The sequence below is a fragment of the Neodiprion pinetum genome, chromosome 5 (assembly GCF_021155775.2).
Source record: "Neodiprion pinetum isolate iyNeoPine1 chromosome 5, iyNeoPine1.2, whole genome shotgun sequence".
NCBI lineage: Eukaryota > Metazoa > Arthropoda > Insecta > Hymenoptera > Diprionidae > Neodiprion > Neodiprion pinetum.
In genome coordinates this window covers 25,561,108-25,577,726 of record NC_060236.1, presented here as the reverse complement: position 1 = coordinate 25,577,726, position 16,619 = coordinate 25,561,108, and the positions used below count along the sequence as shown (strand labels likewise).

Sequence of the window (16,619 nt, the reverse complement as noted above, 5' to 3'; positions counted from 1 at the left end):
GCTGACATTAGGATACACAGCAGCACTTTCCAATATTTTTCGTCACGTAAGAAACCTGGCAGAGAGCCAGGAAACCTTATTTAAATAATCCTTAGTCTGTGCCCCCTGACACACGCTGCTAAAAGCGGTTCGCAAAATGTCCCTCGATTCTGCCGCCAATTCCCACCACTAGTGGCGCTAGTAGTTACCTGACGAGCTTGCGCGCGGTCAGCGAGGACAGCGAGCGTGTCAGAAGTCTACTAGCGCCACGTAGAGGAACTAAAAAACGGGGACAAGACGCGTACAATTTTTTAGTATACGAGCAGTGGCGAGTGTCAGGGGGCTGGTCTGTACTGCAGTGGCTCCAATCCGATAGAGTCGGTCGTCTTTGTTTACCGCCTACTTTGCGGTGGTCGTTCTCCACTGCGACTTCGACTTGACTTCGAGTCCAGCCTTCAATGCACTCGCAGTTACGGTGGCAATCACCGGTGGTTCGTCGAAATCTGATCAAAGGGTGAGGCAAGGAAAGAGTGACAGAGAGAGAGAGAGAGAGAGAGAGAGAGAGAGAGAGAGAGAGAGAGAGAGAGAGAGAGAGAGAGAGAGAGAGAGAGAGAGAGAGAGAGAGAGAGAGAGAGAGAGAGCGAGAAACAAGAAAGAGGAGGCTAGGTTGTCGGTAGTAAAGTTTGGATATCGGCTGTGAAGAGGGTTCGGTTGGCATGTGCATACATGCTTTATGAATTAAATACAAACGCGAAAAAACAGGTGACGAAGAAAAAGAAAACGAAAGTTCGCTCGTGCTCGTTTCGTTTGGAACGAGAGTGTGACAGTGGTGTTATGTTGATAAGAAAACGATAGTAATAACAATAAAAATAATAGTAACAATAAACTGTCAGGCAGTATGTCAAAGTAATAGGTACGGCCGAATAATATTACGGTGACTTCGCGAGGGGCGCGGCGAGGAGGGCGCGGGTGAAAAACCTTCCGCGTGTGCGTGTCATTGGTGTTGTGCAGTTTCTGATACTTATGGTTGGCGTTGTTTGCGTTGAAACTCGTGTGATTTAATTTCATTGCGAACTTCACATTCCAAGGAAGGAAAGGAAGGAAGGGCTCACCAACCTGAAGTAGGCAGAAGGAAAATTACCTCTGCGGTGTTTACTGCGCGCGACAAAGTATACGAGGTGAGCACTCTGCTGTTCGTTCAGTCTGTAGTATCTCTAGTATTGTTGTTTGTTTCTCTGTTCTCTCGTATCACTTTACCTTTTGTATGTATGCACATACATACATACGTACACGCGTACTCGTCGTTCTGCAAATGCATGCGTGCATCGTATAGTCATACGCATGTGTGTACGAACACCGCACAATGGACGAACGGTTGTGAGTGCGCGAGACATTCCTACGCCCCTTAGTCGCCCCCCTACCCTTGCCATAGCATTTGACAAATGAGTAATGAACTATGAGCTGCTAAAGACTAACAGGCTGTGAGTAATGACAGATCGCGGGGTGTCACGCAGTTAAAGAGCCGCGATCATCATCATCTGGACGCGCGAGAACTGCTCGTATTCCGCATTCGGTATTTTACTTTGGGTCTTTGCTACACGTTGTTTATCACCTTCATCTGAGGGTAATCTTTGTTTGCTATTTCAGGTTGTCGTTGTACCCGCGATTTTGGCCCGATGAACTTTCCATCGGCAAGGATCGCTTTCGAAGAAAAAAGGAATGGCTAGCCTCTCGGTAGCCCCATCAAGCAAGAACAGCTCCCGAAGCACTTCGCCAAGTCGAAGCACTACTCAAGCACAGCGTCACCATCTTCCGGTCACCCTGGATCCTGTTACAAAGTCTCGAAATGTCGCTGCGTGAGTCTTGCTTTGGATGATAATGTTTTTAAGGTTGTTGCAAACCTAGCGAGCAAAAAGTACACAGAAAATTTGGCCCACAGATTATAATTTAGAATGTTTTTATTACTCTAAAAAAAACATGTTTTCTGAGCAGTGCTCTATGACAAAGTTTAATTATGTTATGATTCTTAGATTATCTGATAGTTTCCTGTGATATTGAGCACAGAATTAAAAAATTGATGATATAATTCTGTGTTATAATCTTACTTTGGTATAGTATTCTATGCCAAAATGTGCATAAACGTTTTTATTGCATTCACATGCTTCCGTAAAATCGGGAAAAGTCACCAAATTTGTAACAATCTTGAATTTTGTAAATATTTTCATTCAGTTGTTTTTCTTCACTTTTCAACATGGTATAATGCAAATATTCTTACTTAAATATATGTTTCATTTATATGCTTGAGCTAAAGCTGGCATATGTTTCTTGGCATTTCTCCCAGCTTACTATTAGAGTAAAAACAAATCTTAACAGTTATAATTTGTCGTTGAGATAAGAACAGTGATATTATATTGCAGGTGAGAAAACTCAATTGCTTATCTATATATAGAAACTGTGGATATCACTTGTTGAAATCTTCATAGATACTCGTTTTTCTGTACTTAGAAATATATTTAAGCAATACATGACGTTGAAGCTACTTTCTAAGAAACTAACGTGGATTGAAATTTTTATTGTTACAAATCCGAAAAGTATTAAAACTCAGGGAATCTCATGCAAACACTGTAGATTTCAACTTAGAATTGCAAAACAGTGTTTTATCTGCAAAATCCAAGCCAATGTTGAAGAATTAGTCTGATCAGGGATGAAAAATAGAGTAATATAGAGAAGGAAATGATATATAAAAAATAAGAATTAATCACAAAAGGCATTCGTAATCATGAATAAGATTCATTTTTATCCAGACATCATTCGGGAGAAGGAAGCACAGGCAGTGGCAGTAGTGGCGGTGGTGGAGGCATGAAAGGCAGCAGCCGGCAGAGGTCACCCGGTGCGGTTGCACGGTCGGGAGACGGTACCGATGATCCTGGGACAACTGGAACCATAGCTGATCTAGAAGATTTTGTATCGAATATTAATCCGCCAACAGACGACGAAGGGGTAAGAGATTGATATTGATAAATATGGTTAAAGATTTACCAGAGAGGCACACAGAACATGTAATTCTAACGTTGTCTGTTGAATTTTAGGAGGCCTACCATGCCACACAGTCCTTCCTTTCAAACGGATCGTCGGAGTTAATCGGCGATGATGTTGACTCTAACGGCGCCCGTGGCCGTCAAGCCATGGAGCATTTGCAAAACAAAATTGTAAGAACCAGAGAGTTAATACGAATAGAACAAACGACTCGAGACGGTGAGTTTCTTAGAATTCTTTGCGTTAGGTGTAGTGGTCGGTCATTAAACAAGAATTATGGAGTGGATTTTATTGTAATGAAGGCGCAAATCGATTAGTATAATACATTTTTTCTTTCACAATTTTTTCAGACAATGTAAACGAGTATTTAAAATTAGCTGCCAATGCTGACAAGCAGCAGCTGACGAGAATCAAGGCTGTATTTGAGAAGAAAAATCAAAAATCGGCGCATAGTATATCGCAGCTGCAAAAGAAGTTGGAGAGTTATACAAAGAAGTTGAAAGATTACGAAGTTCATGGCGCTCCGACCAGTCACAGGCAGCCTAGAGAAGTTCTTCGTGATATGGGACAGGGGCTTAAGTAAGTCATAGATCTTTATTTTCAGTTCAGCATTTGTTAGGCTAATATCCATGACACTGTGATCCCGTCTGTGGCAGTTCCTTGATTTCAATTTATAGCTTCTAATTTGAGATCTAATATCTTTCAGAAATGTGGGTGGTAATATTAGAGATGGAATCACTGGTTTTTCAGGGTGAGTACGATAATCGCGAGATTACGATACCTGGTTTTGCATGACTCACAAAATTACTGTGATCTTTTATTATGGGTATCTTTTCGATATTATACTTCGCATTTTCTTCAAATCTACAATTCGAATATGGATTAAGTTTCTCACTGGTGTTTCCAATTCACTTATAAATTTTTATTATAATTTAAATTATTGGTTTTTGTTCAAGGAGCGTCATGTCCAAGCCTCGAGAGTTTGCACATCTTATAAAAAACAAGTTCGGCAGTGCGGACAACATAAACACATTATCACGTAAGTGATATCCGCTGATGTGGAAATCTGACTCACATTTTTTATTATATACCCTACATCCCTACCCTGTACCAGCGTATTTATATTTCTTTATGTTAATATCCTGAAAATATGCCTATGTACAAAATATTCACAACAAATTGCGATAGCTAAGACATATTGCAACGCTAAGCATTCTTTTGTCAAGATTTAAAATATTTCTGAACACATCGGGCTTCAAATGTGAATGTTAATGTTCGTTAAAATATATTACAATTGTTTCTTGCTGCTCATGGCAGTTGAAACTAGTAAGTACCATTCGATTGGTTATAGTGACTTGATATTAGAATTGTTTTATTCGCTTCTTCAATCATATTACATGATCATGCCATCTCGTGTACACAGACTGAATAGAAGTTTCGTAAATTGTCTCATGCACTTTTCTTACACTGTATTTTCTAAATTGACCTCCAGCGTCCGATAGGATTTTAACTGTCGACCTCTGTGTCTACAGATGGCTCAACTTTTTATGTAAACGATACACCACGTGCAGGTAACGATGACAACGGTAGCGTTGAAGAAGAGAAGACGCACCATGGTTCGGCAACACTTCCTGGCGGATGCAGCCTGGGTTCGACGCATAGTGCTGCTGCTATTAAATTCCCATCCGAAGAAGGCTCGGAGTGTTCTAGCGTTACCAGCGAAAGCGCTCCCGGCAGCAGAGGGCAGCCCCATGCTTGCCACAGCAACAGTGCTGCTTTCAGCCTCAAGCCGATTTTCTCGGAACTTCAGGAAAACAGAGAAAATTACGATAGGCTGCGAGAAAAACTCGAAGGATTCAAGGTGTGCTTCTGTTTTGAGAACCCTGTGTTCTCTGGTGCAGGGATTTGGTCAGTTGTAATAGTGAGCTTCATTTTTTGTGACAGGTTCTTCAGCAAGAAGTGGCATATCTGTCGCATGCACTTCAAGAGGAACGCTTCAGATGTGAGCGTCTGGAAGAACAAGTTAATGACCTCACTGAGCTTCATCAGAACGAGATTGAGAACTTAAAACAAACAATAACTGATATGGAAGAAAAGGTTCAGTATCAGAGCGAAGACCGGTTGCGGGATATTCACGAGATGTTGGAAAGTTGTCAGACGAAAATTTGGAAGATGGAACACCAGCAACAACAGCACCAACAGTACGTCACACTCGAGGGGCTTGACAACAGCAATGCACGAGCTTTGGTTGTCAAATTGATAAACGTTGTTCTTACAGTCCTACAAGTTGTCTTACTTCTTGTTGCAACAGGTGCTGGCATAATGATGCCATTCCTGAGGACCAGGTAAATTCATTTGAAATATTCTTTAAACTGAATTACGTTCTCATTGTTATTATTCTAATAATTTCAGTCTGCCATTATACTTTAAAAAAGCCTTTGAACTTTAATTTGTAGTTATTATCATTACTCAATTTTCTCCGTTATGTATGTATGTCGTTTACAGTGTTTTCAGCTTGCGCAGTTCTACTGTATTCTGCTTCAAGAGAACAGTAATTTTATTGAAACATATTTACTGTCACGGCACAGCAAAACAGAGCGGAACATTGCAAGCTAAAACAATATATATGTCTATGTGTTCAAAAAATTGAAAGATAATAATTGAAAACATATTCACTAAGTACTAAACAGTTTCTACTTGATAATCTGTCACCACAAAATATGAGGTGTTTTGATAATGAAGCTAATAGTACGTGAATTTTAATTTCTACTGTAATGTAAACTGAAAAAAAAAACAAACAGGACCGCTCTACTCAGCGTCAGTCGTATCCCTTGGAACATTGTCTTTACCATTTTCTATATATTTTCACGTGTCTGTTCCAGCTGTACTAAGCCTCATTGTTTCATGTGCAGGGTGCGCATACTGACTACGACGCTCGTCGTCCTCGGAATTGTATTCGTACTAAAGCAGTGGCCAGAAGTCCACGACGTTGGTAGTCATCTAATGCGACGCCTCAAACAAACCTTAGCAGTAAAGTAGCATTGTAAGTTACTTTAATTCAATGGTCAATCCAGCCAAGAAACGAATAAGTAGACCATGATCGAAGTGCAATATATGAATTCCTACCCATTTATTTCAGGGTTACACGCTCAATATAAATCACCAGCACCCTCCACTGTTGAATTGAAGAAGGAACACGTACCTCGCTCTACTTCACGTCGGTAAATGCCTATTTTTGCTGGCCTATTCTCCAAGCAATAAAAATGGTGCCGAGAGACGTGCGACGCTGTTGCGTCATATCATGAAATTCAATTGCACATTGAGATCAATGATTTCAACTTCTGTCCACAGGATCTTTGATCGTATCGATGAAAAAAAAAAATTGAATCAAATGTATGTGTAGAGTGCCTCATCCTCATGACACAAATGATTCGATGAAACGTGATAGACTATGGTGCGACGCTACTGACAGAAAATTTTTTGGCATTGTCTCGGTTTAGTTAATTATTGTTATTATCACTTGTAGGAGCTTTATTTGTTTATGCGGGTTGGGTGTAATATTGATAATTTGTACAATATGGTTGTAGGTGATCGCAAGTGAAGTGAATTCTCGCAACTCGAGGAATACCGAATGTTTTCAAAGATTCTAATTCGAAATTCGAATGAGAATATAGATTACAAAATGGAATGGTTACGGTAATAGCTAAAGCTGATTCGTTAAATAAATAACTATCTTTTCAAGAATCGGTACCGTTTGTATGAAACAATTCACTGGCTTATCATTTTTCAGTTAACTACATGCCTTAAGTTATACAAACACGTCAATAATTTTCATTCCCTTAGAACATAGTTCATTTACTATTGATTGAAGTTTCAATTACCTACATTTACGATGCATTATAGTGATAACTACGATTACAGACGAAAGCAGTTCAAAAATAAAATTCCGTTTTTTTCTGCATTGTTTTAATCTTCAATACCACGGTACGAGTTCATTATGAAAAATCTATTTGATAAATCTTGAAATGATATCTGAAATAAAACAATCTCTTGTGAATCAATTGATTGAGATAGATATCTATCAACACATACACTATTTACCTTCGCAGCAATATCAACGACTTTTGTAAATTGAAGAGGATAATTAAAAAAACTGTAAGTACCTTTTAACACAAAAATGAAACTTACAGCCTTTTTTAAGTTTCACCTTCAATTTTACGCTACTGTTGCATACTAGTATTCACTGTCTGTTATTATTAGACGGTTAAGTTCGGGTAAAAATATTATTCATGTTGTAGAAAATTAAGACTATTGACTGTAATACTTTGACATAAACTTAGGTATAGGAGGAAAGTTACAGGAAAGCAGTGTTTGCCGCCGGTATGTTATATTAAATTCAATTATCCTTAGGATATTTTAATGCCGTCGTCGTGATACGCGGTCCGATTTAATCCGCGTTGATTTATCATTTTACGTATTCGGTGTCACAAAGTAGTTTGTAGATATATGTATAATCTAGCATGAGCAACACTGCTATCTGGAGCTTTTTATGTAGGTATGCAAGAGGCAAATGTCGCCGTAGATAGAGGTTTTCTTAAAATACGCGTGTATTAGGTATACGACTGAGTACTAAAAGGAAATGAACCATGACAGATAAGTGAAATGAGAGAAAGACTGATGGGCTAATTTGTTGCGTTACCTATTATATACCCCGCGGTTGGTTCGAGTAACGTATTTAAGTTCATTTGTGTTGCCTTGTGTGCGTTATTGCTGCGTTGTTGCGTCACAATTATAACATAACATGTTCCAGTAAATATTGATCAAGATCTTCAACAAAAAGATTACCAACACTGTGGCCAGTGTATAAACCATTCGTAATTTATTTTCCACGTCGTAGTTTTAAATAATTGCAATACCACGTGTAGTGTTTACTATTTTAATATGAATATATGACACTTTTAAGTTAGTAATGACAACGTGAGAATATTTATGTTTCTGGACCAAAAAACGATCATATACATATGATATCAAGACTTGCACGTTTCATATATCCAGTAATGATGGCAAAAAGCCATGGCAGAATATTATTCTACATCAAATTTCGTAATTTCGCATTACCCATTACATCACGCAAAACTAATCAGAAGCGGAAGTCGTAAATTGTAGTGTGATTAGGTATGCGCACTTTGCACCATTGGACGAGACTATGTGCACTCGTTGTATCGATGTAGTTCGACAGTGTTAGTAAAAATTTTTAGTGAATGTTTAGGGGCCGCAGATGTTGTTCAACACTTCAACGAAAATCATTGGAAATTACAAAGATTTTTTGGCCTGTATATTTTTAACAACAGTAATCATAATCCAAACATCAATCCCTGGGTTGTCACTTTGGATTACACTAATGCCGTAGTGAGTGATATTAACTCAACTCAAGTCCACAATTTATGTTATGTACAGGCAACATTACTTGTTAACGCTAAAGTGAAAATCAGAATTGCGCTGCTGGACGCTGAAAGCTCCTAACCAGACATGATGTTCACTTCATTACCGTGTTGCACAAATGATATACATATAATAATATGCATGTGGAACATGTATACACATACATACACGCGACATAAATGTATGGTCAATGAAAAAAGAAAAAAAAAAGCATTGTACAAAGCATCGCATTGCCTAAAGATAATGTAGATAAGTATGACCAGAAGGTGACGATTATTAAATCAATATATTAGTTAGTGTAGTTCATTGAGTTTTATCACCAAATAAACATAATTTATTGAGAGAAGCTATTTTTTTTCAGCATCATTTTCTCATTAATTGCATATTTTTATGAACATTTGATCATCTTTATTATTGTACATCTATATTATTACGCTGCATATGATGAAGTTGTAATTCGATGAAACGTATAAACTGCAACTTTTATTAAATGAATGTACCAAATGAACAAGATTGAAAAATCAATGGATAGTTTTAAAAATAATACATGATTGGGTCTTTATTTTCATTTTATCAATTTGAAATGTATGTCAGTACATAATTTACGATAGCAGAAAAAATTGTAGAACTGAAACACTGGTTCGTAAAATTTATATAATGCCTCACTTATTGGCCATAGATTTGTGCCTTGGATAATCTTACAATTCGTAAATTTGGCGTTTGAAATAACGATAATATTAATAAAAAAAAAAAAAATAAATAAAAAAATTCTAGCGTAATCCTACCGCGATGCCTTAAGGGATCAATTTTCAGGTAATATCGTTAAATGTATAGATATATGAAAATTATTTTATATAACAATATGGTTTACAAGGCTTTTTTTGCCTGCGTTACGTACGTCAAGTAATCGTTTCAGCAACAGTACAAAAGAAGAGCATCGGAATACAGAATTGTGCACTTTTACGTCCTAGTACTGAAAAGTGCTCTTTTTTATACTCTGCTATAAAAAAAAAAACTTGTAAACCATACTTTTGTTACATAAAGTATCCTGAGCAACATGTAGGTAAAGTCTTGTTCGCCACGGGTATTTGCAATATTTGCCTTCAGCTCGCGCGCAAGCCCACCTACGACTGATATTGCACACTTCTACTCAGCGTTAACAGATCTTCTTTACCACCTTGATGCACAATCTACTGTATTATACGTTTAGCACGATAACAAACGGCAAATATGCGCAAAAATATCTACTAGTACAAAATCTGTCAAGTCATTTCAATGAATGTATATTTGCTATTAAGTATCACGATGAGTTTACTTGTTTGTGTAGCAAATCATTTGTACACAGTATGTATGTATATGTACAAGGAATTTACGTATACACATTCCTAGTCATACAAATGTAGTGAATGTCATTTTGTCTTTTCAAAAAATTCACTATCGAGCAAACAATGAAGTGGATGGTTACCACACCATAAATGGTAGTCTTGTCATTTTCGTTTTATGATTATTTTGTTTATCACGTTTCCAATTATCAGAACCATAGTAATTTTAGAGATTATCACTAGATGTGCAAATTCAAAATTACTGTTCTTCTTATTATTATTGTTACTTTACTATAGCTCAATACTTTGAGTTATCTACGATACATACTATACATATATATGTTTGAGGTCCAATTAAAAGAATTTCGTTTTTTTAATAATATGAAGATAGAAAATCGAAGCAACTTAGTTTTTATAAAAATAAGTTCTCTGCAGGGAAACTTGTATTGGGTACGCGGTAGGTTTACCAATTTTAAGCTCTAGTCCTGCAACATTCTATGCATACCGTGAATGTCTGTTCGAAGAGATCATTCCAAGCCACACAGTCACAATTCGCACCAACACATACGCAACTTTTGATCGGCAGCATTTGTTTGTTATGCTCAGATCGGATAAAAATTGTACACGTGGTTGGCGTAGGCAGTGACTGTGTGGCTGAATAAGATCTGTTTCAACAGATATTCCCAATATATTAATAAACATTGCCAATTATTCGTCAGTCACATCTCTCGTAAAATAATTTTTTAAGGACATGGGACACAGTATCGCCAACATATGTATCTTAAGGACGAGACATTTACATTTTCAATCTGGAAAGTCACATGCATAAGTTTTCACTGTTCAGTATTGGCTAACCAATATATCAGTACCTTTAGACTCTGGCAGAAACATGAGGACATTATTTTACAAATTCCTTATTTCAACATGATGATATTTTCAAAGATAGTTCATTGTTGTAGCTAACTCACGTTATTAGAAACTTCCGTTCAGATACTGAACTCTTCTAGACACATGATTCTGATATAGAGTTGACTCTGGGTTTTCCTGTTGCCCTGATCACCCCCATTTTCGTATTATTTTTTTACAGTTTATCTGTACACAGGTTCAATCAGCAGTTATCTGTATTCCATCGTGGGACCCCCTGACCACAATCTCAGTCGATATAATTTCCATGACTTGGTCAGACACCTCCTCCTTCTGATCTGTAGTTGATGGCAGATGGTGCTTCTTGCGATGGCACATCATAGTAGACCGGGATACAAACGCCTTGCGACAAATATCGCATTCATATGGACGTTCACCAGTGTGAAGACGTTTATGTATCGCCATAGGACTGAACTGGGTGAATGTTTTTCCACATACGTCGCATCTGTAGGGCCGCTCGCCGGTGTGCGATCGACGATGGCATCGGAGAGCCGCACGACGGGCAAACGCTTTGCCACACATCTCACATACAAAACTCTTCTCACCGGTGTGCATTGTGGAGTGAATTTTGAGGTCGACCCTTGTGAGGAAACCCTTTCCGCATACCTCACATTTGTACGGTTTTTCACCAGTATGAATACGAAGGTGGGTATTCAGGTAGCTTTTACTAACAAATAGTTTATTGCAGACCATGCAAGGATACTGACGATTATCCTTTCCTGAATGGATTTTCTGATGGCTTTTGCACAGTCCTTTCGTTATGAATCCCTTACCGCATATGTCGCACATATATGGCTTAACACCCAGGTGCCGATTTTGATGATCTAGCAGCGACTGTTTCGTCTTGAAGTTCTGGCCACATGTGCTGCAAGGATATGGTTTTAAGTCTGAGTGCACACGCTGGTGTACTATGAGGTAGCTTTTGCACTGGAATCCTTTGCCGCAAGTTGAGCAAGTGTAATCAAACTGTCCTGTATGTGTTGCAGTGTGCTGTGCGAGACCGATTTTACTACGAAAGGCCTTCTCACAAAGTAGGCATTGAAACGGTTTCTCACCAGTGTGCTTTCGCATGTGTTCTTGAAGTTTGTAATTAGTTCTGTACTGTTTTCCACACTCTGTACAAATTTTTGGTGTCCACTTTTGTCTAGCTGTTGTTCCAGGCTTCTTTTGCTCCTCTGGATTCGTCGCAATATCGTTGCATGGCTCACTTGTGCATAATACCTCTTTGCTTTTACTCGTCTGGCAGTGCTGCTTATGGATATTCAGAGCCTCGACACTGGTGTAGTATATGCCACATGCGCAGCTGCAAAAATGAACCTCAAAGTGCTGCGCAAGACTGGGAGGTTCTGTGGCAGCTTCGTTGCACAAACGACAGACATACCAACTGTTACCTGCCTCATCTATACTGGGATTGGTCAGAATTGCTTGCAGCAGTGATGCTTTAGCTGATTTAGTATATTCCACAGGTGTCTCGCTTGCATTGCTACTTAGATTACTACGTCCACTTGTTGACGGGGCTATCCCGGCTTGCAAGGGATCCTCAGTTCCATCCTCAGTTCGTGTCTCCATCTCGTTCTCGACTGATGCATCGACCTCGCTATCACTATCACTGTCTGGTTGGTGCATGCGATTTTCTCTTTCCTGTAATTATAAAATATTTATGAGATTTCAAAAATTTAATGAAGTTTTTGCAAATAATGTAAGACCTAACACTAGCTCAATTGATTCTAAAAATAAATTGTTATTGAAGTTTAGTATAAGCTTCGAGAAGTTTTTCTGAACTAGTAATGATGCATCCAAGTTATTAATACTAACGTCAGTCTCATTAGCTTCTGTTGAACATTCTGTAGAGAGTCGTTCTTGCAGCCTATGATATTCATCCTTCACAATAACAGGTTCAAATTTTATATCCTTGCAGAATTGTACCCGTTCCATTTGGCATGTGTCGTGACAGTCTTGATTCTGTGGACTGATTGATGTCACATAGTTTATGTCCAGTTGGCTGAGGTCCGTCTCGACTGTCAGGTTACTTACGACCGTCACATCTCCTTCTAGATGCATCGTGAGCTGCTGAGTAGAGACCTGTAATGGATACTTTTAAGATTGCCAAGCTTCCTGAACAAATATCAGTATGAAGTTAGGTAATCGATAAAAAGAACATGGTAATTATAAAGAGTTGATCAGCTCTAAGTTTGCAGAATTTTTTCAAAGATATTATATAAGAGCTATATAATGAACTCTTACACTACTTTCTGATTTCTTTGTACACGTATCTGTAGAATTATAATGCATGAAGAACGTTAATTGGAAAGAAATACGGAACTAATTTTTGAGATCCAATCAGTAGCTCCTTAAGTAATATCATTGAGAATAAGTAGAGCAGACTAAGGAATATGTAAGGGAGGATAACTTTGATTTTAGAAGACTGTCGTTCCGTAATTTACTTTTTCATTGTAAACGAACTGCACATTGATATCTACATTTGGAAGTGTATTTTATACAAGTGATTAGTGATGAAAAAAGTGCACAGCTAAGAGTTCTATTCAGTGTGAACCATTTTTTTCAAGCTGTTCTGAGTATTTCAATACTATAATGTTTTCCTACCTACCTCATCCTGCATGTCACGTATGTGCTGGTCAACCATTCGTACTGTATCACCATCTAGCTCTATACCAGCAACTTGAATTTCCCCGCCATGCTGACACATCTCCTCCTGAGAAACAACCTGTTCCCCGCCGGCGAGATCCATGTCATCCATCACTTGCATGGTCTGCATTTGATCAGAATCCCCGCAACCTTCCTTGAAATGACTGTCATCGACATGAACACCCTTGAGCATGGCGACGAACATCCCCTCTGTGTGAAGACACTTCTCTCTGAAGTTGTACAGCTGATCCAACTTGTAAGCGCATTCCTGGCAAACCAATTTTGGCAGCTTGTCCGTCATGGAGATCTGGAGAGTGAGACAATTAGGACAATTTAGAGTTGGGTTAGGCGGTAATGCGAAGTCGGGTCGGACAGAATCGCCACTTACCTGGACAGGAAGACAGGCGGAAATTTTTTCGTCTATGTGCCGGATTTCACCTTCGGTCTCGAAAATCGGAAGACCGAGGCTGAGACTCGTCTTACCAGCGCAGAGTCGGCACAGCTCGCTGAATTCCTCGATCACAGCCATGTTGATCAAGAGACCAAGGCACGGAATTCCTTTGAAAGCCTTCTCAACGTTGCGCTTGTCGCGGTCCTCGGGCTACGAACCAGGAACGAGAGCCGAATTCGCGTCCGTTCAGGGTTCATAATTTACGAATTGATGAACACGAAGCGAGGAAAACATCGTCATTCCCAGTTCAAGACTTGACAGACGATCCACGCGAATCCACGATTGTATCTGCATGTAAATTCTCTGTCTCGGATGTGCCAAATTGCCAACCTAGGATCGTATTGTTCACGACATAAGGATTTTCTTTTTTCTGATGATACTGTCAATGGGCTCACGGACCTCTCTAGTTTCCTAAGCACCGGACGATGAGGTACCGAGTAGCTCAGTTTTCTCAGTTAAAAAAATTCTTTACGGAGGGATAGAGGTTCCGATTTCACGAACATCGGTCGCGGACGGCAGGCATTGGTTAGATATCGTGGAAAGATGAGTTGTCCTATCGAAAAGCTAGGGTTAGGTTATCTAATTAGGCGTCGTCGGTAGGAAAGAAAGCCCATTTACCATAGTTAGACGGTGGCCAGGGTTCTCACCGTTAAACTAGTAATAACTTGTGTTCAGCGAGTCTCATAGCTGTTCAAGGTGCGCCATATGTTTTAATTAATCTACCACACGTCTACCACTAAACTATGATAACGGTTCTACGTCAATGTGAACGCGTCTTTGCTTCATCGAAAATGCATGTAATTTTGCATCTATTACATACCTGCCTCATCCTTACCGACCGTAACCGTGAATTGAGCGTAGACATATATGATTAGAATCATTAGAGTACGGAAGATACAGGTGTTTATTAGAAAGAGAAAAGTAGTAGTTTCTAAGTCCGTAGTCTCAAATTCTCTCTGTCTCTCCCGTTCTACCACGTTCTACGGGCCGGACCGGCTGGACACTTTCAGAGTCGACCACGAATCAACGTCAACTGTTCTAGAAGATATTACTGTTCTTTCGATATCCGCAGAGAGTATAACCCCATATAATTTTGATATAAATATCTTGTTTGCTCGTTGCAGCTAGCACTTGTGTATTATTACCAAATGAACATTGTCATAGTACTTAAGAGTTTTGTATTGTCGTAAATTTTAAACAATTTATAACATGAATATCGTATTGTATTGTATGCAAATTCTGCTGACGATGTCACAAAAAACAAAAAATACATTCAAAGAGAATGCTTTTCAACGAGGGCAAGAAATTTCATTTTTATTATGTATTGAAATTGCGAAGTTAGATTATGCAAGTTTGGAAATGCACACATGCGTGCGTGCCACATACTTTGATTCGGTACTTATATTCGACCAGTGATTTGAAATAAATTTTCGAGTCAGCTTATGTTGTAAATTATTCGCAAAATTATCCTAATTATACACTGGATATAAATATTAGGTTTGTAAAAATAAATGTAAATCTGAACTGATGAATGTGCGTGAGTTAAAATCTGAACTACGAATAATCTGCTAGCATGTATATTACTGAGTATAATGACAATTTGAAAAAGTAAAGTGAACAATTAGCTTGTTATTCCTGGTAACACCCTTAGACCAGCCAAAAATGTAAAACTTATAACAAGAAGAAGCCGTGCTTTGAAATAGGGCAAGGCTATTTCAACAATAAAAAAAAAAAAAGATTGACATACTCATACGCCAAATTCCTACTCTTCCGTGGCTAAAATAAAGAGACTGGTTTTTCGGTGATTCACTAAGTGGATTTTTGTTAGCAAGAAAAACAAAAGTTATAACTTGTTTCTACGTTATCATAGTTTTTAAAATCATCAAATACAATTCACCCCTTGTGTACTACTAGCGGTAGCCCCGCGTGTCCAGAAAGTGTGACGAAAGAGTGAGATAGAGCAGTTATGCCATGTGTAAAACTTATCTCTCTCGCTCTACAACCTTTTCGGCCGATACGATTCCTCTCGGCCAATTAAATGCAGAGTGAGAGAGACGGAGTATCTAGTGCATACATACATCTCGCTCTCTCATCACTACGGCCACAGTTTTCGCGAGGTTGACGGCATGAGTAAGCTACCTCCGTAGTATACATATGTTTTAAGTCTTGCCTTCATAGTAAGAAATCCCCCAGAACTACACTCTACGTTACCATAGTCATTTAGCAAGCTCGAGAAACTGCATTACCGGGCACAACCGCGAATCTTCAACCGTTCATCCCCGAAACCTCGCACGTGTCAACTTGAGCAAGGTTTCTTTATCGTGAGTCAGCTTCGGGAAGATTCTTCCATCCCTCTGATGACCAACGATAGAGAGGTTCCGAGGGGAGGTAAGACGTTGGGAAGCTTGCAACTACCCTGAATGAATTCTCGGAATTTCATCTGATAAACAGTTCTCGGAATCTCCCGCCAAGTTTTTCGACTTGACGTTAAGAAGTCGCATGCAATGGTTTTTGACGCGACGTTCAATTCCGAAAGGTTCTGGAGCCGTGAGAAGGACCTTCGAAGCCGCGAAAGCGCGTGATCACTCTGTCATTTCATAGGAAAGTAGCGTAGTTATGTTGTCGTGTACATACATCAAGGCTGCAGCCCAAGTTATCGAAACTCACATACTATCCCAGTGATATTTCACAATCTGTCAGGTTACCATTCGAATTTTGAGATTATAGCGTTGGCTACAACTTTGAGATGATGAGAAACAGATTTTATATTTTCCCATTGGAAACTTCAAGTTTATCATTTTTGATAATAATAATCATTA

General features: G+C 38.9%; 2 protein-coding genes across 9 annotated transcripts; one reads left to right on the top strand and one right to left on the bottom strand.

The window, feature by feature from the left end:
- Positions 1–427: 427 nt before the first annotated feature.
- Positions 428–12,001, top strand: Dmtn (transmembrane and coiled-coil domain 2 protein Dmtn). Of its 8 annotated transcripts, XR_011177301.1 has the most exons (12): positions 551–1,157; positions 1,627–1,835; positions 2,784–2,979; positions 3,069–3,234; positions 3,366–3,594; positions 3,722–3,766; positions 3,972–4,054; positions 4,548–4,876; positions 4,960–5,360; positions 5,898–6,058; positions 6,155–6,236; positions 10,882–12,001. XR_011177301.1 is itself a non-coding variant. In XM_069136590.1 (11 exons), exons 2-10 carry the CDS (start codon positions 1,699–1,701, stop codon positions 6,052–6,054), a joined length of 1,743 nt encoding a protein of 580 aa, XP_068992691.1. In that variant the 5' UTR covers positions 428–493; positions 1,627–1,698; the 3' UTR covers positions 6,055–6,058; positions 6,155–8,728. The 8 variants fall into 8 exon arrangements, 7 of the variants coding, with proteins under 7 accessions (XP_068992691.1, XP_046481365.1, XP_046481360.1 ...); XM_069136590.1 differs by lacking the exons at positions 551–1,157; positions 10,882–12,001 and adding an exon at positions 428–493 and having other exon boundaries at positions 6,155–8,728; XM_046625409.2 differs by lacking the exon at positions 10,882–12,001 and having other exon boundaries at positions 4,587–4,876; positions 6,155–8,728.
- LOC124218709 (zinc finger protein 260-like) lies at positions 6,262–13,937 on the bottom strand. The gene is made up of 4 exons (XM_046625400.2): positions 13,738–13,937; positions 13,312–13,656; positions 12,519–12,785; positions 6,262–12,344 (listed from the first exon to the last, which is right to left on the bottom strand). The coding sequence occupies exons 1-4, from the start codon at positions 13,876–13,878 to the stop codon at positions 10,884–10,886; spliced, it is 2,214 nt and encodes a 737-aa protein (XP_046481356.1). The 5' UTR covers positions 13,879–13,937; the 3' UTR covers positions 6,262–10,883.
- Positions 13,938–16,619: the final 2,682 nt, after the last annotated feature.

What these genes read in the sequence shown, in the direction of transcription:
- LOC124218709 (XM_046625400.2), bottom strand. Translation starts at nt 13,878, where the DNA reads ATGGCTGTGATCGAGGAATTCAGCGAGCTGTGCCGACTCTGCGCTGGT. An exon ending in CCGCCTGTCTTCCTGTCCAG is followed by an intron (nt 13,657 to 13,737) that starts GTAAGTGGCGAT and finishes CTCACTCTCCAG; the next exon opens with ATCTCCATGACGGACAAGCT. An exon ending in TACGTGACATGCAGGATGAG is followed by an intron (nt 12,786 to 13,311) that starts GTAGGTAGGAAA and finishes TATCCATTACAG; the next exon opens with GTCTCTACTCAGCAGCTCAC.
- Dmtn (XM_069136590.1), top strand. Translation starts at nt 1,699, where the DNA reads ATGGCTAGCCTCTCGGTAGCCCCATCAAGCAAGAACAGCTCCCGAAGC. An exon ending in AAGTCTCGAAATGTCGCTGC is followed by an intron (nt 1,836 to 2,783) that starts GTGAGTCTTGCT and finishes ATTTTTATCCAG; the next exon opens with ACATCATTCGGGAGAAGGAA. An exon ending in ATGCCATTCCTGAGGACCAG is followed by an intron (nt 5,361 to 5,897) that starts GTAAATTCATTT and finishes TGTCTGTTCCAG; the next exon opens with CTGTACTAAGCCTCATTGTT.